Source organism: Antrostomus carolinensis, unplaced genomic scaffold (genome assembly GCF_000700745.2).
Source record: "Antrostomus carolinensis isolate BGI_N321 unplaced genomic scaffold, ASM70074v2 scaffold20632, whole genome shotgun sequence".
NCBI classification, from domain to species: Eukaryota; Metazoa; Chordata; class Aves; order Caprimulgiformes; family Caprimulgidae; genus Antrostomus; species Antrostomus carolinensis.
The window spans coordinates 1-22,964 of NW_010300415.1; the positions used below are offsets into that span (position 1 = coordinate 1).

General features: G+C 43.2%; 1 protein-coding gene across 1 annotated transcript in view; it reads left to right on the forward strand.

The window, feature by feature from the left end:
- The first annotated feature begins 114 nt into the window (after positions 1–114).
- Positions 115–22,964, forward strand: part of MUSK (muscle associated receptor tyrosine kinase) — a 49,997-nt gene continuing 27,147 nt past the window's right edge. The window contains exons 1-5 of the mRNA XM_010163131.1: positions 115–331; positions 1,760–1,887; positions 2,397–2,538; positions 18,398–18,522; positions 22,302–22,461. Of these exons, the coding sequence (XP_010161433.1) occupies positions 115–331; positions 1,760–1,887; positions 2,397–2,538; positions 18,398–18,522; positions 22,302–22,461 (772 nt within the window). The remainder of the gene's footprint in view (positions 332–1,759; positions 1,888–2,396; positions 2,539–18,397; positions 18,523–22,301; positions 22,462–22,964) is intronic.

Here is a 22,964-nt window from a genome sequence, read left to right on the forward strand (position 1 = left end):
TTCCAACCCAAACCATTCTGTGATTTTTCAGTGCCTTCCCTTTTCTTTGCAGGTTGAAAATAAAAACTAAAACATACTGCCATTTGTAGTGCTGCCAGTGTTCTGCAGACGCAAATGCAATTCCCTTTCCCCGTCCCTGGCTGTCCCCCACCCCTGACAATCTGTGCTGTGCCCTGCAGGCTGTTTGACACCCGGTACAGCATACAGAGGAACGGGCAGCTCCTGACCATTTTGAGCGTGGAGGACAGTGACGATGGGGTGTACTGCTGCACAGCCGATAACGGGGTTGGAGCGGCTGCACAGAGCTGTGGGGCTCTCCAAGTGAAAATGCGTAAGTCAGAATGCAATTTCTTCCTGACACCATGTGAGTGTGAAACTGTGAGCCTGAGTAAATCTCCCTGGTATGGTCCCTGGGGGTCCATGTTCAGGGCAGACCCATGTTCCTGTGGGGCTGGGTGCAATCCCTCGAGGCAGAGACACGGCATATCGGATCATATCTTAACTAAAAGCAGTTGTCATTATTCACTTTGAATTGCACATGCTTGTGATAGGATCAGAGGAACTGTTTGCACAGCAGAGGATAAAATACGATGTTTTGAAGAGTGCCCTTTGTACAAAACTTTGTAAAAGCAGCACAATTCGATAGATTAGACTGCTGTAGCAATACAGCATGAATCCGTTGTGAATTTTAAACATAAGATTTCACTAATCAGATCTACGCCCAAGGGTGGCAAAAGGAAGTAAATGCTGTTCAGATGTTGTTAACAGCAGTCTTGAAAGGTCTGGAGTACCACGGTGTAAATCTCATCATCTCATGTGGAAGGCACAGGACTGGTTCTTGCAAAGGACTGTGTATGTGCCGAGCTTGGTGAAGCTCAACTCAATGGCTGCGGTTGTTTACACAATCACTTAAAAGGGTGGCTGAGATGTATCCTGGATGATGCATCTGTCTGTAGGAAAAGATTTGTTTGTGCTAATGCACATGACCCTCCAGGTCTGATAATTCTGGGGATCTCCAGCACCCCAGTAGCCTGCAAGTTGGGGCCAGGAGGTGATGCTCTCTGAAGATCATTTTTCTTCTAGTTCAGTGTCGTGCAAGGGAGGCAAAACTTCAGATCTCAAAAAACACTGAGATGATGATCTCTTTTACTCCCAGCTTAGAGTAAGCTAAACCATGTTTTCCTTTGGGTAAAATGAATTTAAATTTGTCCTGTATTAACTTTAAGGGAGTTTGACTGTTTCTTTCTTTACAGATCCTTTCTCCGTTTAGGAAAAATTAATGTCCAATTAGGGACATTAATTGAGTTTATGTGCCCTTCTTGTTGAGCTGGAGACAAGCCTGGGTTAAAACTATTTCAAAACTGATTCACTCCAGATCTGAGCTTTCACACGAGATGCTGTTTATGCAGTGAAGAATGTCAAAACCTGGAATGCAAACATTCTTCAATATTGGAAATACTCTTATCTGGATTTTATTTTAGCCCAGGCCCTAATTCAAATAACTGTCAAACTCCACTCTTGAAAACAAATAACCGATGCAATTTAGCTGTTTCTGGGTTCATAAACTGAAACTCTGAATGCTGTGTTTAAGAATATTTTTTTCTTTCCAAGGTGCCTCATGATGATCTACTAAGACCACTCTATCTTTCAGCAATGCACAGAAAAAGCAGCAGAGATTTTGTTGTAATTTCTAAAGTTGTCCTGTTCTAGTATCTCTTAGCTTCAGCTCAACTTTATTTTTTGACTTTCAAAATTTTAGGACCCAAAATAACCCGACCGCCTATAAATGTGGAAATAATAGAAGGGTTAAAGGCTGTTCTTCCATGCACTACGATGGGGAATCCAAAACCTTCTGTTTCATGGATCAAAGGAGAAACAGTTGTAAAGGTGAGTAAAGAATTAAATGTAAGTAATAATAGGTATTCATTAAAGGTACTGTGTTAAAATATTAGCATCCATTACAGCATTTTTAAATTCTAGTTGCTAGGAAGCTGACATTTGGAAAATCCAGGGTTCATCTCATAACTGACTGCATCTACAATATAAACCAAACATTGTCTGTGTATCTATATTTTATATTATATATATTTATTACTACTAAGTGTGGCCAAATGCTACTGAATGTACTTTTGAGTGTTCTCGTAAATAAGAGCTACTGAGCTGCTTAGCTGAGATTCAGGCTCCTTTGAAGCTATAATTGCACTGACATGCAAAAAGAGGGATGAGTGAGTGCATCATGACAACACTGAGCAGAAAGAGCTGGCCCCAAATCCTTCAGTTGTAAGACAGCACAAATCCCATGTGTGAAAGCCCAGTTTTTGCAAGAGGATATTTGTTGCTGTTTGCATGCAGCCTGCGTATAGAGCTCTCACCTCTATCCCTCCTTCCTCTGGCAGGAGAATGCTCGCATCGCTGTCCTCGATTCAGGGAATTTAAGGATCCACAATGTTCAGAGAGAAGATGCAGGACAATATCGATGTGTAGCCAAGAACAGCCTAGGCACAGCCTATTCGAAACCTGCAACAGTGGTAGTGGAAGGTGAGTAACCATTGCACTGGGCTCCAGCTCCATGTGCCAGCTCCTCGTGCATACCCACTTAACTTGAATTAACCTGAAATATCACATTGATGTCAACAAAAACATCCTAGGGGGTGATGACCGAAAAGGCAGAGAAAGGAAAGGAAAGCAGAGTGAGAAATAGAGAAAATTTGTACACACCTGCTCCCATTGCTGGCTGATGGTGAAAGGAATGAGTTAGGACTCCCAAACACATTTTTCCTTCTGATTGATGGTTTCCAAGATGCCACATTGTTTCTTGTTTGAAAAGCCCTGGAAGACCCATGGGTTATGCACTATGGCTTGTGGAGATGTACAAGCAGAAAGCTGATGGCCCAGGAAAGTCGCTGCAAAACACATGATCAGAAAGAGCTGCAGCTGCAGCTTCAAACAGTGAAGAGTTTTGCAGCATTTTGTTTATGTCCCTCTTCCTTTCCTCTGATTTTCCAGCTGAACTGGTTGATTCTTCAAGTAAACAGAGGTTTTCTCTTTGAGGACTTGAACATTTTCTGCCCACTAAACCAAACACCGAATTGATTTTTCAGTTTCTGCTCTTTATGTGCTCAGTGTCTGTCTCCTTATTTACAGAAGATGTTTGTTCTGTGGTATAAATCATCACCAGTTTCAAAGTGCTGAGACCAGCGGACTGCAGGGGAATCCAAATGCAGGCAATGAAGCATTCAGTTTTCCTCAATCCTGTCAGAAAAGTTGGGCTAAGCAAGGTTTTGTGGAGTGGGAGGAGGGATGACTTAGTAGATGAATTAATTTTTATTTCTTACTCAGAATGACTGTACTGTAGAATGTGGAGAAGCGTCTCCATTTGCCTAGTAAGCTTCTAAATATTGTTGTAGGTTACATTCAGCCTGGGACTATCAGAGGTTAATTAGGGCACAATCCCATTTCTAAGATGACTGTTGACTTTCTTCTGGGAGCAGGATCTCGTGTAAAAGATCCAACTACAAATTACTGTAGGTCTGTTGTTTCCCTAAAAAATGCATTCATTTTTCAGTTGTTTTTTCTTTTTCTTTTTTTTTTTTTTTTAATATTTACACGTGCAGACTTCGAGTATGTTAGAAATTCCTTAAATAGCTCTAAAACAGGAAGGCAGCTATTCTTAATCTAGATTCAGAGCTGTACTTCTCCCGAGCTAAAAGTTAAGAGGCAAACTGAAGCCACTTGAATCTAGCTGTGAACAGCTTGGACCCTGGGTTTTGGTTTGGCCCCATCATTGAGACAGTGGCCAAAGGCTTGCCAAGAATTAATTGTGAATGGCAAATACTTGGTGCTATGCATGCAAACCCCCACTTCACGCTGAAGAGCCTCAGGCACTGATTTTATTGCTCCGGATCTACCAGGGCCAGTTAGGGAATCTAAAAATGGGCTGGAACTGCACCAAAATCTGGGTTGCTAAGGTTGATACCTTATTGTGTCCCTATCTCCAGAAGTATGCAGCTGTCTGTTAATTCAAGGAATGGCAAAACAATCTGCAAATATCCTACTTGCAAAGGAGAGCCTATGTGTGTTCTTTTTAAAACGAGAATATTATTTCTTAATTATTCAATGGGAGCTCAGTGCTCCCACACAAACTACCCCCTCATATTACATTCATGTGTTGGATGAACAAAGCAATGCTGTTCTCTAGGCTTGCCTTGGTTTCTCTGGTAGGGCATCCATATAATATACCGCATTTCAGGCTGCCACCCAAACTAGACTGATGCATGTTTGTTTTACTTTTTTGGCTTCCAAAATCCAAAGGTAATAATCCTGAATGCAGCTTGCTGTGTATACAGATCCCTTCCCCTTCCAGTATTTTAGATTAATGCTTATGGATATTTAGCATACTTACATATATACATATCTGTGTATGCACACAGGTATGTGCATACACATGTATCCCCATCACGCATCTCTTTTATTATGATTTTTAGTATCCCTCCCCTCCTACCTCTTCTATCCGCTTAGTATTAGGATTTTAAAATAACTCAAAGTAAATAATAACCTAAAATCACTCGATGCAGGAAAATCACACTTCAGTCAGTCTGCTTTGAGCATTCACTATGTTCAGGAAACTCATAAAAACATGTTGTTCGTTGCTTCTCTGTAATAACACGACAATATTTTTCCTTAAATCTTGGTGTTACCATTCACTGGAGTTACAACCCTGCATAGTGTGGCTTAATATTCAAATGAAATGACTAATCATGTCTGGTTAACTAAGAATAGTTAATCCCAAAGCAAATGCCCATTCAAAAAATAGTGCAAATATTTATGGCTAGCTAAATCTAGATCACGCGGGTCCTGATTTCTGAAAGAGGTTTCTAATTTTCTGTTGTGAGCTTCCATTTTAATGGGTTCAGCATTAGTCCTGCAATTAGTTTCAGGCATTGTTCAAAGTGCAGAGGTGTCTGACTTCTTCAAAGATTGACCCTCTGTCTCCTGCATGCAGTCAGGCTCCTTAACGCATGTATGATCAGGCACATGCTTAAATGATTTACTGAAGCTGGGCTCAGAAACTACAGCAAGTCTCAAATACCTATAATTATCTCTGCTGGGTTGACTCATTCAGACTGGTGATAATCTTGGCACAAGCTTTTATACTGCTGAAGTGCCTTACAGTCCTGCTTCTTGTCTGGTTTCAGCAGTCCAAGGTAAAACAGTTTGGAAAATTCTGCTATTTTGATTTTCCCAATATATATATATTTTTAATTCCTTGTTGGATTTCTTCCACATTTGTAATACGGGCCTCTATTTATTACTTTTAAATCATAGCTTTAATAATTTTAATTATTAAATTATTCCTTTCTTAGTGGAATTGATTTTCCAGTTACACCTGATTTTCATCAGGGAACTGGGGGGAGGAGATAAAGATCCTCTGGGTTCTGCCCTCTGCACAAACTGCTCCCTAGCCAACACAGTCTGCTTCCTCTCCCAGGGCACATTTCAGGCACAAAAGTTCAGGTGATGAACTTTAATCAGTTAATGAACTTCAGTGTCCAGAGCTGGGTCAGAATTTTGATTGAAAAGTTTGAAAAAAGCCTGTCCTTTTGGATAGTGTTTTTCTCCAAGTTTGAGACAAATCCACATGAATTTGGACACTTGATGGTGAAATAGATTCTCTCCTTAAAAGACATAATCCAGTAGGGGTGGAACTGTGATCATGATGGACTGACTGCTGGGTCTGTGGAAAGAACTGGGATCTCCATCGGGAATCATACGGAGCCCATGGACACCACTGTCCTCACCAAAAGGCTCCTCAGGGTGCCTGGGGGGTGTTAGGAGGAGAAGCAGAGCATGGGGCATCCTGGTGATTTGACATGAAAGAGAGGGCACAGGAGATGAGGGATAGGGATGGGACACAGGAGGCAAGTGTTGTCCAAGAGAGCTAAGTGGGCAACCATGCAAGGTAGGCAGCCCTTCTGCTGAAGCAGGGTTGCACAGTATATTTATGATATTGGTGTGTCCTGTAGCAATAAATTGTCACACACCTCTGGTTAGTTCTGAGGTGACACCTTGGAGGAGCAGGGTTGGTTCTTGCCGCCATGTGCTGGGGTCATTATGAAGTGGTCCTCCACCAGCGTGCTGATTTCCAGCTGTGTGGAAGATGCATGGATGTGTAAAAATCTGCTTTCCCCCTTTTGGTTCCTTTGTCAAATTAGTTACAGCCCATGCACCTCATGGAAAAAAGGACTAGTAGAAACACTGGCATGAGGAAGAAGCACAATAGGCAGCCTTCTCCACACTGTTTGTCAAAGTGAAATGAATGAGTAACGATCATTTTGCTGGCTCTGTTCAAACCAGTGTGTGAGGATGACTTTCTGTTGCTCTGCTATGTCTGGAGATGGCTACAGGAGGCAACAAGTGCATTGAGATAAAGGAACAATATTACAATCTTGGCTGTTTACCAAACGCGTTTTTAAGGAGGCAACATTTCTGACTTACAGCTTTGTATTAATTTTCTATAATCTTAATTATTTTGCTAACTAGCTGTTTAATTGCTACATTATCAGTTCTGATAATGAACAGTTCTGCTAGCCCTAGAAGAGCAGAGCATTCATACACTCAGTGAAGCAGTACCTTGCCAAAGGATTTATACAAATTTCCTGTTGATTACTGTACTGATGCCCAAAATTAATCTGTGGCTGAAAGATTCCTGTATGAATCCAAGATTCAGGATTATGGTAGAAGAGAAGCATTTGCTTGCCTACCTGATCTGTAGTTCGCACAGATATCTGAAGGCTGAATTTTATTGACAAGATGTTGTCTGAGATGGCAAAGATGTTTCAACCAGTTTTACCTGAAGATCACTCAATTGGAAATAAATAGAAGAGCAGCTATTGACTCTCAGTAATGTTGAGAGTTGTCCTCAAATGCAGAAATTCCCATTAAAGTCAGTGAAAATTGGGGGCAGGGTATAGACTTCTAGACTGTGCCAAGAATGCATTTCTTTGCCCTTGTCTGAGCATTTGAAATCTGTAGGGGTTGCATGATAGGCAGAATTAGTGAGACATTTATCTTTTTTTTTCCTTCACGCACTGGACAGCTGTTTATGTAACATAGTCTGTAGAACAGGAGGAATTTCAATTTTCATTGCGATTTGCAGTGACATTGATCCAATCCATTAACAGGACCAGTTCAGCAAAAGCTATGCAAGAGCTCATCAGGTTCCGCTTCTGGGCCTGCTGCCTAAAACTGTAGACCCTCTGTGGTCTCCATGGCTTTACATGTGTAACAATTACATTTTCCATACCCATTATGTATAAATCGTATGCCATTGAAAGAATAAATATAAAGCCATGAGCTCATGACTGGTAGGAGCCATGGGAATATTCCTGTTATGAGAGTGCTTGTCGCTCAGACACAGAGAGAAGCTGTCTGATATGTTGGTTGGTTGTTTTTTTGTTGTTTTTTTTTTTTTTTTTAAATGGTGAAATAAATTCTGTTGGATGGTTTTCTTTAATCTGCCACTATCATTTTTAGATGTGGTGCTTATAAGCAATATTCAAAGTATGTACAACTCCTGTGTCAAATAAGAAGCATCTATTGCAAAACAGCGGCAAACCAAGATATTTTATGATGATTTACAGGCTTAGTTGCCTGACATGGGCTCTGTGTTCTGGCAGAGTTTTTTGCTCTGTTCTGGAAAATGTTGCCTTTTCTCCCTGGGGGAAGGAAAGTGCCACTTTATGAATTGATAGAAAGGGCTCCTGTACTATATGTTCTTCATTCTTCACAATAAAAAAAGCCACAAAAGAAATTGAAAGGTTGACTGTGAATTGCTTAGAGTTTAGAAGTAACAGCTGTTTATAGATGAGGCATAAACCTATAAACCATATATTTCTTTATCACCCTATTTTATAGCTTCAACTATGGAAAGAGCATTTTCTGGAAATGAATGGAGTTATTGCCATTAAAATGTATGAAGGTTTGGGGTGAACTAGACGCTAACACAACTGAAGGTAGAATGTTCTTCTGTGAGGTGTCCTTCTTCACAGAAGGACACATGCTTCCTTCTGAGAGAAGCACGTGTGTGAAAGTCCTCTGCTGTAGGAAGACAGTCTGCATTGTCTACTGTGCTTTTTAGCTGTGCATACTTTGAGCACAGAATTCCTGAAAAAATGTTTTTCTTCTCCTGAAGATGAACAACCTTCCTGTTGTGCCTTTCCAGATATTGCACCCAGTCAGTGAAACCTCTGATGTTCCCACTTCACCCAGTGATGCATTTTTAGTATTGACTAAGAAAGAAAAAGGCCATAAATACATGGATTGTAATGTAAAAGGAGTACACAGATGGTCCTGTTTGTTGTGTACTCAGTTAGATGCTCCTCCATCTTGTGATGTACATGAAGTTGAGCTCGATCTCCAGCCTGTGGCACCAGAGAGTTGTGGAATTCGGGAGTTCTGGTGTACACTGTGCAATAAGGTTTAGTTTTGAAGTTTTCACTGTATAAAGGCATGTCTAGAAATTAGCAAACATAAATCTGTCAGGAAATAAACAAACAAACAAATTAGCTAGGACAAATGCTGGAAGATCCAGTGTGCTCATCAGGAAACTAACTGCAGTCTCCATGGATTTAACATTTTTGGATAAAATCTTTCCTGCAGTTTTCAATTGGCTTCATGGGGGCATTGGTTGAGGACTACGGATCCTTAATCCAGGCAATTTCATTCATGTGTCTGTTGAAGTGTTACTGCTCTACTTCCTCCTGTACTACTATGTGACAGCACATGAAGCAAACAAATCAAAACAAGGGTAAAAGCAATGCTTCTCATGCTTCCCTGCCTTAGAGGTTTGTTTTTTGTGTTCCAGCCCTGGTAGTTAGAAATCTTTTCCTGCCCACAGCTCATTGCTCATTACTAGCTACTAAAATAATACCTTGCCACAGGCCACAAAAATGTTCTCCTATAATCCACTTGTGAGAACTGCCTTAGCCTTAAAAATAGGAAGGTCTTCCTTGGAGAATCATACCTTCAGAGGGAAGGATCTGCCACGACATGGGTAGATTCAGTCTAGATTATTATTTTTTAAAAAATAATTTTGTCTAATTATTGGAGGCAGTGAGGGGACAGCAGACTAGATGACAATAGAAAGCAGTGCCTTGGCTATTTAACTAACAGGAAAAGCCCACAAAGGGTAAAGTGCTAGCATCCTTCAGCTCTTTTCTGTACCTCTTATGTAGTCTTGGTTCAAATTTGCATCACAGATAAATCAAAAGACAAGAAAGTCACACCATAATTCAAGTAACAAGAATGAAAGTATGTATTTAGTCCAGCTAATCTATCAATTTGGATAGACCACATTCCAGAGATGGGCCCTATTTCAAATGAAAACTGACTCCAGATGTGCCATCCAGAAATTTTTCTACAGTGTTATGTCAACAAGTCTGTACTTGGCATAGATGAAGTAGGAAAGGGAGATACCAAGAGACCACCAAAGCAGTCAGTCAGCACTGTTACCCTGACTCTTGCCACCTTGGCCATAGATCAGATATCAACGTGAAATCTGAATTTTTATCTGTGCCACCTTCTGAGGTAGCATGTTTTGGGTGAGATGGAGTGTCAAATAGCAGACTGACAAGAAAGTTTGCAGTTTTGCATTTACGTGCTCGCTGAAATTTCCACAGGGCAATTCTGATACCGACACCGAGGAAGAGTGTTTGGCTCTGCTGTGAGCAGAGGCAGAAACCCTGGGAAAGGATTGTCTTCTCTGTCTGTGGTGATGCTGGTGTATGTACCTGCAGGCAGTTTCCTACGGCACTAAACGGTGAATACTGCAGTGTGCTGCTAAAAACTGCAAAGGGTCTGGGGAGAGGCAGCATTACGGAGAAAGAAGATAGTACCAAGCTCGCCTGTAATTACACCAAAGTAATTGACTGGCTTCAGTTGGGGTGGTGTGGGCACAACTGAAAGCCCAGAATACCTCATTAAATCTCCTCCTACATACTGCATTAGCCATAGTCATCCTGAGGTTCTCAGATGCTGCAGATAGGACCACAGCCCTAATTACAGGGTTACAGGGCAAGCCGCAGGAGAATTAAAACAGCACCAGTCCTTCAGCAAATGAACAAACAAGCGTGAGCTAGACAATTTATTCCTGAGGCTTGCTCTACTGTGACACAGGCATGAGACGCGTGCTGCCTTGGAGTAATTCTCCTGGGGTGGCCTCCTGCACCAAGGAGCTACAAAGGAGGCCTCCTTGGAGCATGACGTTTCTGACAAGGCATATATGAGCCATTCTTCTTCCAGGGGCATTTGAGCCTGCTATTTCCTTTTGAGAAAAACCTCTTTCTCCTAACAAAGAGTTTGGAAAGGCACCTAAAAAAAATTATATTAATTTCTCACATCATTGCATAAATTGTGGTTTTAAGGAAGAAAAAAAAAAGTTGTTGTGGACAAAATCTCTCTGGCTTGTAAACTGTGTTGGGTATCTAGGAAGCATGTGCTTCCTGCACAACAACAAAGAGAACTGAGGCTAAAGAATATCCATAGGTATCAGATAAAGGGGGCCAGAGCAAATGGAGACAAGTATTCTGAAGTGACTTCCTTTTCACAGTGAGAAATCAAGACAAAATTGGGGCTGAAGATATGGAAATTTTATAGAATCAATTTGTCTGTGGATCAATACAATTTTTCGGAGGTTGATGCCTTCTGTCTCCTAAGGGCCTCTTCCACCTTTCTCATTCAGATAGCTTTGGTGGAGGTGAAAGTCCCACCTCTTCCCCCCCCATTGTAACTGACTCTTCCAAACTGTACAACTCTAGATTTTGCTTCTAGCACTAATGCCAGCTGTAGTATCACACAATATTTCTAGTGTGTGTGTGTGCCTATACTATGGAAGAGAAAGTGTCTGCTGTTGTGCCGCTCTGTGTAGGAAAGGTCCCCTCACACCTCTGAAAGTGAATTAAGCCCCAGGCAGCCCCTCCCAAAAAGGGCATCTCAAACAAGGAGTTGAGAACAGGGAATGAAGATGGGTCTCTGTGTTAGGAGGGACTAGCAGAGTTTTCAGCATTGAAAACCAGGCATGCATGGTGGATAAGGTGAGCACAGAACAGGTTATTTGCTATCCTCAAAACAAGAAACATCCTGGCAGCTACTGCTAGCAGCACTTAAAAATAGATGAAAGGCAGTACTTTTCATATGCCATATAATTAAATTTATGGCACTGCTGTTACCCATTGGTGGAGACCAGATGTCAGGATGCTGCAGGGCTTATCTCAGTTTTGGACATCCCAGTGATTCCCATAATTGCCTGCTCCTTTCCTGAGAGTGGGAGAGAGGGACACTTGTGCGCAGCTGTGATTTTAGTTTGTGCAGGTAGACTGCTAGCCTTGGAAGCAGTTGTGATGGGTTGTGATCACAACTGGAAAAAGCAAAAGAATAGCTTCCCAGACTCAGGAGACTGGGAACTTATTTTCCAGTTTCACATGCAGTAACAGATAACGGCAGTGTTAAGTGGCACATGGTGTGTCTCCGTACGGTAGAAAAGCCAGAGCATGGGGAGGTTTAGAAGGGTCTTTCCTTCAAAGAAACCAAACACATCTATAAGACCAGTACTGACATGAAAAGAATTTCCTTATTCATTTCCTTGGGAAGTAATTTGAACACATTATCCTCGCTTGTCCTTGAATCTGGTGTTTGCTCTGTATATAGAAATGAACACTTGTACAGAACAGGTTTTATATAGTTACACAGGATATAAGCTATCTATTTACATTTTACTCCTGGTTATTATAGCTTTGCATATTTGCAGGGTCTGCTTTTAGGATTCCAGAGACATCTACATGCGATGCAAAGTCTTTCACAGCTGAGAAGTTCCTGTGCTGGCTGGTGCATTTAACTTTATATGAGTCCTTCTGCTGATGCAAATTGTCCTACCATCCATAAATCTTGGAGCTCACCCTAGAATAAGGTTACCTTTGAAAAGCTATTGCCTTGCTAAGAAAAACCTGCTTTGATATTAGACACCAGAGATTAGAACCTGAAGGCATATGCTTCAGGATGGGGTTGATGTGTTTTCCTCCATCTCCCTTCCACACAGATCTTGATTTGTCCCTGCTGTCCATCTTACAGCCTCAGGCTCCAGGTTGAGTGCCTATCTATTGCTGTGCTGCAAGAGGTGTTAGAACTACTGCAAGCCCCAAATCTCCCAGATAAAGTATCAGTAGCCAGAAGAGCTTGGAGATTTTGAGATTTTGTCGAAAATGCTGACGTACAAAATGCATGGGAGGGTTCTGCTCTGAGATTACCATCATAACCAGGTGAGGGGCAGGCAGATGATGAAGTACTGCTTGCTTACAGCGATTCTGCAGCTTGGTTTTCAGGGGCCCACACCTAATAGTGCTGTTCCTTCAGAAATAACACAGTGGTTGTTTGCATTTCCTACTGCATTTGTACTTTTTTTTTTTCTTTTGATAACCTGTATACACATGGTTCTCTGGCAATAAGCATGTTTGGATAGGGATTAAGTAAAAATAAGTAAGCAATTCAATAGAGATAAGTGGAAGTGTCTCATATTAGCTTTGCCTGTGGCATTTTGCTCCTCTTTGTGATTACTTGGTAGGCTTGCAAAAAGATAAACATTGCCGTTTTGATAGGAAATACTCAAAGATCACAGTGAAACTGACCTTGCAGTTACCTTGGGATTTAATTATTAACCCAGCAGTTTTGGAAGGGGTAGGAGGGTGGCAGCATGCTTTGGGCAGCGGCAAAGGTACAACGTGAGTTGTTCCCATACGGAGGTGTTTGGTGAGCCATGTGCAGGAGTCCATAGCTGGTGCTGTCTGAGAAGTTGCTGCCTGTGCTTACTGAAGAATTTGGTTGTTCTCTGAGCTGGGATTTGGTCCCATCATGTCAGCTGTGGAGGTTGTGCCTCGCTTGCTCAGCCCTTGCTCTTGGTGTGTGATTAGCTGCTGCACACAGCTCAGCATGGCTGTCTCTGCAACTACTGATCCACGAGCATGATGTGCTGCCTGTTCTCAGCCCTGGTATTTCAAGAATTGTTGGGATTTTACATGGATTAATTTGAAATGTCAGAAAAGACAAATGCTGTGGCTTTCTATGTGTTTATAAACTTATTTGTCAGACCTCTTCTCATCTCTCATCACCGGGAAGGAAATGGTTGCCCCTCTGCTTGTTACCTCTCCTTGACAGCCCGGTTTATACTTGTCAGCAAGAGTGAATGGATGAGATCAATGAATCTGAATGGGGATTTAGATGACTGGGCTTCTCACTGTCAAAAGACTGCAAACACATTGGCACAAGTTTATGATTCTTCAGACCATATAGGTGGCAAGCATAAATGATTTTTCACGGATTAGTAAGCAAAATCCAAGTCCAGAGAACTCTGTAGAGAAGAAGTCATTTCAATCTGTCATGCTTCAGGTACAAAAGAGCTATGGGAACATCAGTGAATGTCAACAAAAAAATGCTTGCAGTTTAGCCTCTAAGTGTTTTCCCATGAATAGTACTCAGGGCAAAGGCTTTGTCAGGGTATTTATATCAGGGAAGTTTCTGAGGTGATGCTTAGCTTACCAATTCCCCCAGCAATGTAGACACATTGGTTCTCAACACAGCAACAGCTGTACCAGGGGAAAATGCCTTTTGCTCATAGTTGCCTTTAACCACTGTGTTTTGCAGCTTAGCTGGAAAAAACCTTCAGTGTAAGACTTGACTGTAATCACCCAAAGGGCCGTTTTTCATGATAAAGCAAAACAACTGGGGAAAGTGGAGTAGGTTGAGCTATCAGATCTGGCAGTATGGACACTCCATGTCTGACTTACGTGTTAGATCAGGTGCAGATTGTGGTGGGAAGGGAGCGTGCTCCCACTGTCGCCAGGTAGTTGCTGACACAAGTTTAGCCCTCGGTGGCCTGTTCTTGGTTTGTACTATCAGGTATGCTTTACAGTATGCCAGGACTAGCAACAAACTCTTGGACATGAATATATGTGGACGTTCACAGTCTGGGTTAATTCACATCTACTGGCAAGTGTTGCTGATGTTCTCTGAAAGTCAAGGTTCACCAAAGCCAGTAGAGCCTCTGGAAAAAAAAAAGGCAAAAACCAAACCACCTCACACCCCAAAACTAGTGCTTGACTGGTCCTGGTGTGTCAAAGCCAGCATTAAGGCTTATGAAAGCCTGGCTAAAAGGGGTGTCTTCCTGCAGTGGGGCTGCATGCATGAGGGTTTCTCGTGAGCTCTGGGCATCAATTTGTCTTTTCCCGAAAGCTGCATCATGGCCCCAGGCCACCCAGGCTGCTGCCTGGAAGTGACTGGCCCAATCCAGCCTGGTTTAACAAAAAACCAGGCCTTACCCAGTTAGGGAGCAGGCATCTGCCAGGACTGCAGGATTGGGCCCCAAACCCTGGAAATGAAACACAGCTCAGTCAAAAGCAACGGGAAAACAAAGTCACCTGGAAAGAGTTATCTGTTCAAACTGGGAGCTGGGAGAGGGGACTCTGCTTTAATCTTTTTATAGTATAAAAATTTCGTGACTGAAGTTAAAGCCCTCCTGTTTGGACTGGATGATGTTACCTAATTCTCAGAAACGAGAGCAGCTGGCCGCTGTGCAGATACCTCCTAGCAAGCCCTGCAGTGCACAGCACATCATTTAGCAGGGCTGTAAAAGAAAGGACATTTATTAGGGGGCTTGGGAGTGAAATGAAATGTGCTGGCTTGGCTTTTAGCTGGCCGGATTTCACTTCCAGCTCCTCTGTTTTATTTTCCACTTAAATAAATAAATAAATAAACGAAGCCCTCTTCGCCCGCCTTCCCTAACTACTTTTTGGCATGCCTTTGGGTAAATCCTGTGCTGAGAGCCTGGGGGTCTTGATGTGAATGTTGTTAACCTAGTGATTATGTAGCTGAACAGGCAAAGGTCCTGGCAAAATCTACTTTCTGGGAGGATCTGGAAAAGAAGGGCAAGTAATGGAGGTGTTAAAAATCACTTGGTTGTTAGGAACTTTTGCTCTGAGGCAAAATTAAATCAAAATTATATCCTGAGCCTACTAAATAATATGAATTTTAGAAACACTTACTGTAATTTCCTGTTCCTTCCTCTTTATGTCTTTCACCCGACTCCCGCCACCAGTTGCTTAGGTTGGCACCGTGAGGGTTACTGGTTTTTTCCTTGCCTTTGCCTCTTTTCTTTCTTTGTGTAATATGGTAGAGGAAAAAAAAAGTCATAGTTTTGGGGGCTAATTTTCTCCATTTAGCTACAGGACAGATTTCCTTGCTGATATCATTGCCAAAATGGACCTCAAGCTCATCCTAGTGGTCTTGCCCTGCTTTGCACTGGTGGAAGGTGTCACTGTCTGCTCTTTACACAACCCATCTTGGCTTTCCCACAGTACCGAAGTCTGCTGGCAACAGCAGTGTGTTGACCATTCGCCCATAAATGATGGGGCTGAGAACTACGTTTTGTTGCTATTTCTCAAAGTGATGAAAAGCTCTTTTGGAAAATGTGTTCCTAGATATGCCAGTCAGTGGTGCTCCAAAGCCTGTCGAGACCTGGTGAGTCTAGCCCTTGTTTAAGGGAATTTCTCACTTAAAAATGAAGTAATGTAAAAAATCCCAGGTTATTCCATTCACAGTATCTAGAGCTAAGTACTTAAGTTAAGTAGCTAAACATTAAGTAGAATACTTTTAAAAAGCATGCAAATGTAAGTACTTGAAATGTTAAAGTATTAAATCTGTAACTTTGATTTTGAAAGTCCTGGAAATGCACACGGTGGCACTGAAGGTAGCAGGAGGTTTCATTCTTCCACCCTTTGGAAATCAGCTCATTTCCTTGTAGGTCCACTTTTATTTGGCCATCCCTCTCTGTGCTAGATAATACACCTACAGTACTTTCCACAAGAAACATGTGAATGCTTATCAGCTGTTGCTGGGTTTTTTATCCCTGTATTTGGTGTTTTAAGTTCGAATGGCCTGACCCTTTGCCTTTCCTATGCTAGTGGATGAGCACTCACACTAGCAGTGTGCTGAGCTGCTAAAGCAAGTGCTGTGATCAGCACTGATGGGGGGACCCTGGGGAGTGGGATGCAGCGTTCTGGCCTCCCCACAGTCATGGTGCTCGCTGTGGGGAGGCTTTGCTCCTCGTCTGTGCAATGCCATCATTTTCAAAGTGCACACATTTTTTTTTCCTGGCTGAAAAATCCTAGCAGATTTTGGGAGAGCCATTGGTACAGAGGAGGGCATAGATGCCTATGGCTGGCTCTGGCTAACGAGTTGCTGTTAATTTGTCACTTTGGTACTAATTAAGCTGGGCAGGATCCAAGTAGCAGAGTGGTCAGGCAGGCAGGGTCCCAGCAGTTCACTGAGAAACCAACAGCAGCATGAGAAAAGCACTAAGGACCGTATTCTGGCTCTGGGAGATAACGTGCAGGCTTTAGTGGGAACCATGTGCATGTAACTCCTGCCAGGGGACAGGCCTGAAAGTTTAGTATTTCTCTGAATAAAGTATAAAAGTAATTATGAACTTGGCCCAGGGCACTCAGGGCTGAATTCATAACCATCTGGTGTTAATGGCCTGAAGTGAAACTGCAGGCAAAGGTTTCATTTTGCTTATTATTTGTCAGGAAAGTCCCTGGCCAGTGACTTCAGCTTTCCTCGTTAGTGGTGGAGCTCTGTACCTGCTGCCTCGCTGAGGACCAGGGGGGATGCAGCAGCCCTGATGCTGCTCCGCTTTGACTTTAAGCAAGTGGCACCAAGAATTGATAGTGAGGGACTGCTCGGAGACCATAGAGGGATTAAGAAGCTGAATATAATACATATCATCTCACGCTTTTCACTTCACTGACATTAAATTTAATCTTCCTAAAAACACCCGCCCAGGAGCCTATTGAATGGCTGTGCTCCTACGACAAAAAAGTTTCTGTGCTGAAATGTAATTCTAGTGTTGCCAATCCATGAGAAAAAGCTGGTTTTAGGCTCTTTGTTAACACAAATCTCAGCCCCTTCCCAGGTTAGAACTGGATGGAAGTGCTATGTGAAAAACATATACTTTTTTTTTATTCCAACTGTAGTTTTGCAGATGAAGCCTTCCCATCCCAAATGGTTGGGACATATGTTCACTTTGTGAAGAGACCCCCATTGGTCTCCTAATTGCTCTGCATTGGAGGTCTCCATCTGGGAGCAACCAGTGGCCCGTGCCAAGAGGTCTGTCAGGCAGAGACACAGAAGACCATGACGTGATCAGATATGTTGGTAAGGGGAACCATGCAGATAACAAAAGTGGCAAACAAACTATCAGAGCTGTCTGAGAACTCCAGGAGAAACTCGTCTGCTTACTAAAATTTCTGATGGAGACTTTTAGTCACTGCTATGCAGCCCAGAAGGTAGAGTGAGCATTACTCACTAAGCATGAGAAACTGGAGTAAGAAGTGGCACAGAGTTATTCAGCCTGCTCCAGCACAGACATTCTGGCATCTCCATTAAAAATTTTGGGTCAAGATTCAAATGTTCCACATGGGAAATGTCTTTCTTTTCTGCTTTCCTCTATGTGGTCCAAGTACAGCAGAGGAAATATAGCTTGTGTAGGCCATCAGAGTTGTATTTCTGGATTGAAATAAGTTTTTAACAAAAATACTTCAGTTATTCTTTTCACAAAAAAAAAAAAGAAATTCTCAGGGCAGGGAGATGCTTATCTTGCTCATCTTCAAACTGCCGAGTAAACATCTTGCCACAAAAGAAGCAAGAACAGTAGAGATGAAAATTCACTTTAAAAACCTACTTTCCCCTTTCAATCTCATCTTCCCAAAGTCTTTTCCAGCCATTCCACCATAACCTCATATTAGACTCTCTCCCCTTAGGGCAAGTTGTCATGGCATGGAAAAGGCTGGGGTTTGTGGCTCTCCATGGTAAATCCTAATCACTGTGATCACACTGAGGAGCTTTATCTGACCCTTAACCTTCACAGTATGTGGCTGTGCTGGTGGTCCCCCTTGATGTTTTTGAACAAGTTTCACATGAGTTCAGCCTTGGCAGGGCAGCATGGTAACTTGCTGTGTATTTGCTGTAAGCTGTCCTGTCCCCATCCCACCCGTGAGTTTATCCTTGGTTTTTTGCACGTTACTTCCCTCTGAGGTGTTGAACTCGGACAATGTAGAAATTTTCAGAGGTAAAATTTCAGTCTGTAAGGTGCAGAACATAACCATGCTGATCTCTTTCCTTCTCTTCCTCATCCCTCTCCCAAGACTATCGCTCACCAGGAAGCCCATGCTATGATCCACTTCTGTCCACAGGGCCATGGCTTATTTCAAGATGTGTTGGGGAGGAGGCATCCCCATGCCAGCACAGCCTCAGTTTTACATCACCATTAAACTATTGCTTTTGTCTTCTCCTGCAGTTTTTGCCAGAATCCTGAAGGCTCCTGAATCCCAGAATATCACCTTTGGGTCTGTGGTGACACTGCGGTGCACGGCGACTGGCCTTCCAGTCCCCACCATCACCTGGCTGGAAAATGGGAAAGCTGTAAGTGCCTCTTTTTTCATGGTTTTGGCCCCAAGGGCTGCTAGCATCTGGAAGTGCAGCCCAGGGATTAAAATGCAGGGCTGGGAGCCAGTGCCCGTGTTTTCTACTCCTGCCTTGCTTAGTGCCTCATGGTTCCATCAAGTTGAGCTCACCTCGCCTCCCTAAAGTTGTTTTGTCCTCTGCAGAATGCTCTCCCTCTTCTCCAGGGTGTTATGTAGGTTAATTTGCTAGGATCTGGAAAGCCTAAGATAAAGGATGATTTGGATGCTTACAACCTTCCTCCAAGCTACGGTTTCTAGGACTTCATTGTGGGTTTAAGTACTTCTGCAGCCACCTTTCCTTTCTCCTAATATGATAACAATAACGTGGCAAAATTGCTTATTTGGCAAAATAACACAAACTGAGGTAGTTAGGTAGAGCAAACTGTCTTGAGGCAAAATACCTGTGGGACAGCATATATGCACAGCATATTTGCAGATGAATAGAACTGAAATTTTCTAGGCTGACCTAGGTGACACACTGAAGTATGTCACCAATTTATTTCTGGCTAGAAGTGTCTCCTCAAGAAAGGCACACCTTCTTTAGCAGCAGGCACCAAGAGAAGCAAATCCACTGCTTCTCACAGGAAATTGTTCTGTGGTCTAATTATCCTGACCATTTAAAATAGGTGCCTGCTTTGAATTTGTCTGGCTTTCATGTCTGTGTGTAGGCTATTGTGATGCCTTCCCTTCAGCTGAACCAAAATGCTGCTTGACACTTGATATTGCCTGAGCAGTGTGTCAGTCACAGCAGCTCTGCAGCCTGTCCCTGCCATGAGTTTCCTCCAGTCTTCATACAGTGATGGTGGACATTGTGAGCCCCAGGCTGGGATGCTGTGGAGACAGGTGGAGCAGCCATTGTGTGCAGACTCAGCTCTTTCTCACTGACTTCTTGTCAACCCCAAGTCCTTCTGGCCACCGGCTCGCCATGGCCATTCCTGTAGACTTGCTTGTCCAACAGAACCAATAAACCTTCTTGCTCAAGTCCCTCACTTCAGGAAGCTATCCCCATCCTGATGCATATCTCATCTTTCCATGTATTAAAGTATATTATTAAGGAGCCTGGCCTACTCCACAGGCTGTCTTGCCTTCCTTACTTCCTCTAAACCTTATTGTGTCCTGCAGTCTGATTAGGGCTAATTTTCTATATTCCCTCAAGGTTGCTAGGGAGAATAGAAAAGGGGTCAGATTAGCCTCTGCAGAGCCCCATGGGTCCTTGGTAGTTTCTGGTGATAATTATTTTAAGGCAACTGCAGGTGTTCATTCAAGACTTCTTCCCCATCAGGGAAAAAAATCTTTTTGGGGGTCAGGGATCCCTGACAAGGGCAGAGTATTTCCAAAGCACAGATCCTTGCTCTGCCAAGCTCCCACTGGTGCATCAGTCCCATAGAGATCTGTGTGTGAGGTGATGCTCAGCCACTGCCTGGCTGGTCAGATCTGCTCTGCCCCGTTCCTGTCTGCAAGGCAAAACCCATTTCCAGGAGGGTGGTGCTCCAGACTTAAATATGGCAAGAAGACCTTAACGAGAGCCTGTCTCTGGGAAAGTCAGGCCAAGAAGTGGGTGGACTGGAGCACGTGCGTTTGAGGGCTGGCTCACAAGCAAGCAATGGTGAGTCATTTGAAGATGCAACGTGCCTGTGGCATTACGGTCTCTGAATGCCGACCTGTAATTGTCCTGAGGTTTAAAAGAGTAGGAATCTGCTAAGGTTATTAAGCTGTCTTTGAAGAGAAAGGTGGAAACTCCTCTGCTCAGCAGCTGCCTTGTCTACCTAAACAGAAACACAATTCCTTTTCCTCCTCTTATGCACTGTGGAGCATGATGGACCTTAAACTGTAGTTTTCTGTATCACAAAGAATAAGAGAGTCAGGTGTGAAGATGTGAAGAGGTCTCCGCCTTGGTGATAGCTGAGGTGGTCTTTTAAAGTCTGAAAAAAGACTCTGGAAACAAAATCTCAGGGAATGTATTTGAAAAGGGAAGGGAATCAGCTAACAGAAGAGAGTGGCTTAAGATTCCCAGTAACAACAGCTGGCCAGCGTGGAAGTCCTAGGCACAACTATGTGACATTTTCATGAGCTGCACAAGGCTTTTTAAGGTGATCACCTGTGATTTTCTGCAGTGCATGTGACCACATGTACTGCTCATACTGCTTGCAGCTACCTGAGTGCCCTTTTCCTTCCATGGCCCAAGCTGGGAGGAGTGATCCTGGTTGTCTATGATCACCAGGCACAGTCCAGTGCTAACAGGATGGGGCAAGGAGGAAGGGGGGACCAGATCAGCACAAGCAGCTCCAGGGGAGTGGCCATCCCTCCTGGTGGATGCTGGGAGGCAGGGGCAGCCTGTTAAGAGATTCCTCCTTTTCAACAGGAAGGTCCCAGCAGTGTCTTAGTGCTGAGTCGTTTCTGAGGAGAGAAAAAATATAAAAATAAATCTGAACAGCACTGTAACAAAAGAGAAAGTTGTGAAAAAATATCTCCTGAGCTCACATCCACCTGAACTGACTTCAGCATAAGGCCAAAATATATCCCTGCTCCCTGCACTTGCACAGTGACCAGCATTCCACCCATCCCTGGTGCAATACCTACAATAACTGTCTTGGTCTGGTTATTTAGTGATTTCTTCCTATCCACATGCCCTCACCAAAAGTCCAGGTTGAGCTTGGGTGATGCAAAACAAACATATTATTTTTAGCATTTTCTTTTTAGAGGGAAACTGATCTGCTTACTAAAGACATGATAAAACACTGATGCATCCGTTCTTGATTTTTCACTTATCACTGTTAATATCTTTGAGATTAGACACAGATCCAAATGAAAACATGTTTCTACTAACTTCCAGGAAGGTCAGACTGATCTTTCTAACCTCTGAGGGAGATGTGTAGGTAGAGTGTTTTGCTGGAATGGATGCAGGGAGAAAATTCTCATTGCCCTTAGAGCCAGGTCACACTGGTGAGATCCACAGACAGCTTGCTTGAATTAAACTTGATGCTTCCTACCAGTATGAAGGCAATGCTGCTCCTTCCTACTGCTTTTGCAAGGAAGATTCTTGGTGTACCATGTCCTCCCACTTTAATGAATGACATATGTGCAGGAAAGACTTGAGGATAAAATCAAGCCTAACTGGCCAAAATCAGTAGGCTTCAAGGTCATTTACCTGGCAATTTCTGACCTGGGAAAAGAGCTGGCCAAAGTCTCCACATCTGCAGCCCCTTCTCTATTTCCAGGTGTGTGATAAGAAAATCTATTGGATATCTGCCAAAGTGTTGGAGCCAGAGCACTTGCTTTGCTCATGACTGCTTTGGAAGTATGGCACTAGGTATGTTAATTCAGAATCAACACCTTCCAAACTATTTTATTTTCTCCCTCTGTATTGCCACAAAGTCACGTCATGCCCTTCCTTGCTAAGGCATAAATAGGCAAACAATCTACTAGAAGAGGTCCTGGAGTAATTACCCAGCTCAATTACATGAAGAGTACAGTCCTCTGGAACTGAAAATTAATTGCAAAAATATTGCTCAAGTGGGAAATAGGAGGGGTCTTTAACATTGCTTTTGTCTGTGAAGTCAGCTGCTATGAAAGCATCAAGATAATTCCAGCAGCTTTTGCTCTCTGCCCCTTCTATCTGCTTGCTACACCTTTCTCTGCCAATATAAATGCTTGGGGCTAGGTCTCTTAGGTTTTTCCTTGGTTTGTTCATTTGTCTTCATTGGAAATACCACTGCACTGGGCTTTTCACTCTCTTAGGTTTCCGCAGGATCTATAGCAGAAAGTGTCAAGGACAGAGTGGTTGATTCCAGACTGCAGGTGTACGTCACTCGACCTGGCCTGTTCACTTGCCTTGCCACTAACAAACACAGCAAAACTTTTGGAGCTGCAAAAGCTGCAGCAACCATCAGCGTTTCAGGTATGCTGGGAAAGAAGGGGTTGTTAATTTTTAAGAGGAAGAGAGGAATGCTGCTGGGAGAGAGTAAAGGAGTGTGAAGTAGTCTAGAGGAGGAGGGAAAGCCTTGGAGAGCTGATAGCTTGCAGAGGGCTAAATTTGAGTGTGCGTGCATCCCCAACCAGGCTATTTCCTCATATATTCTTACACTTTGGAGACCGGCACAGCTGTCATTTCTGAATGTTTGATGACGTCTTGTACTTTGTGTCCCAGAAGCACACTTGGTAAGTTCATCCATGCAGAGGAAGCCATGGCCATGATCCAGCATTGGTATCACCTAACAGCAAGGTGAAAATAGCTTTTGTGAGCACTGTGGCTTCTCAGGGAGTTGCATCCAGAAAGCAGGGAGATTCCTGTTGGAGAAGTACCCTGCCGTGCCTGGGGTAACCTCTGCTCTCAGGGACATCTCCCAAATGGGGAAAGCATCATCCAAAGAGAAGTACAAATGGTCTGAGCTAGCTGACAGC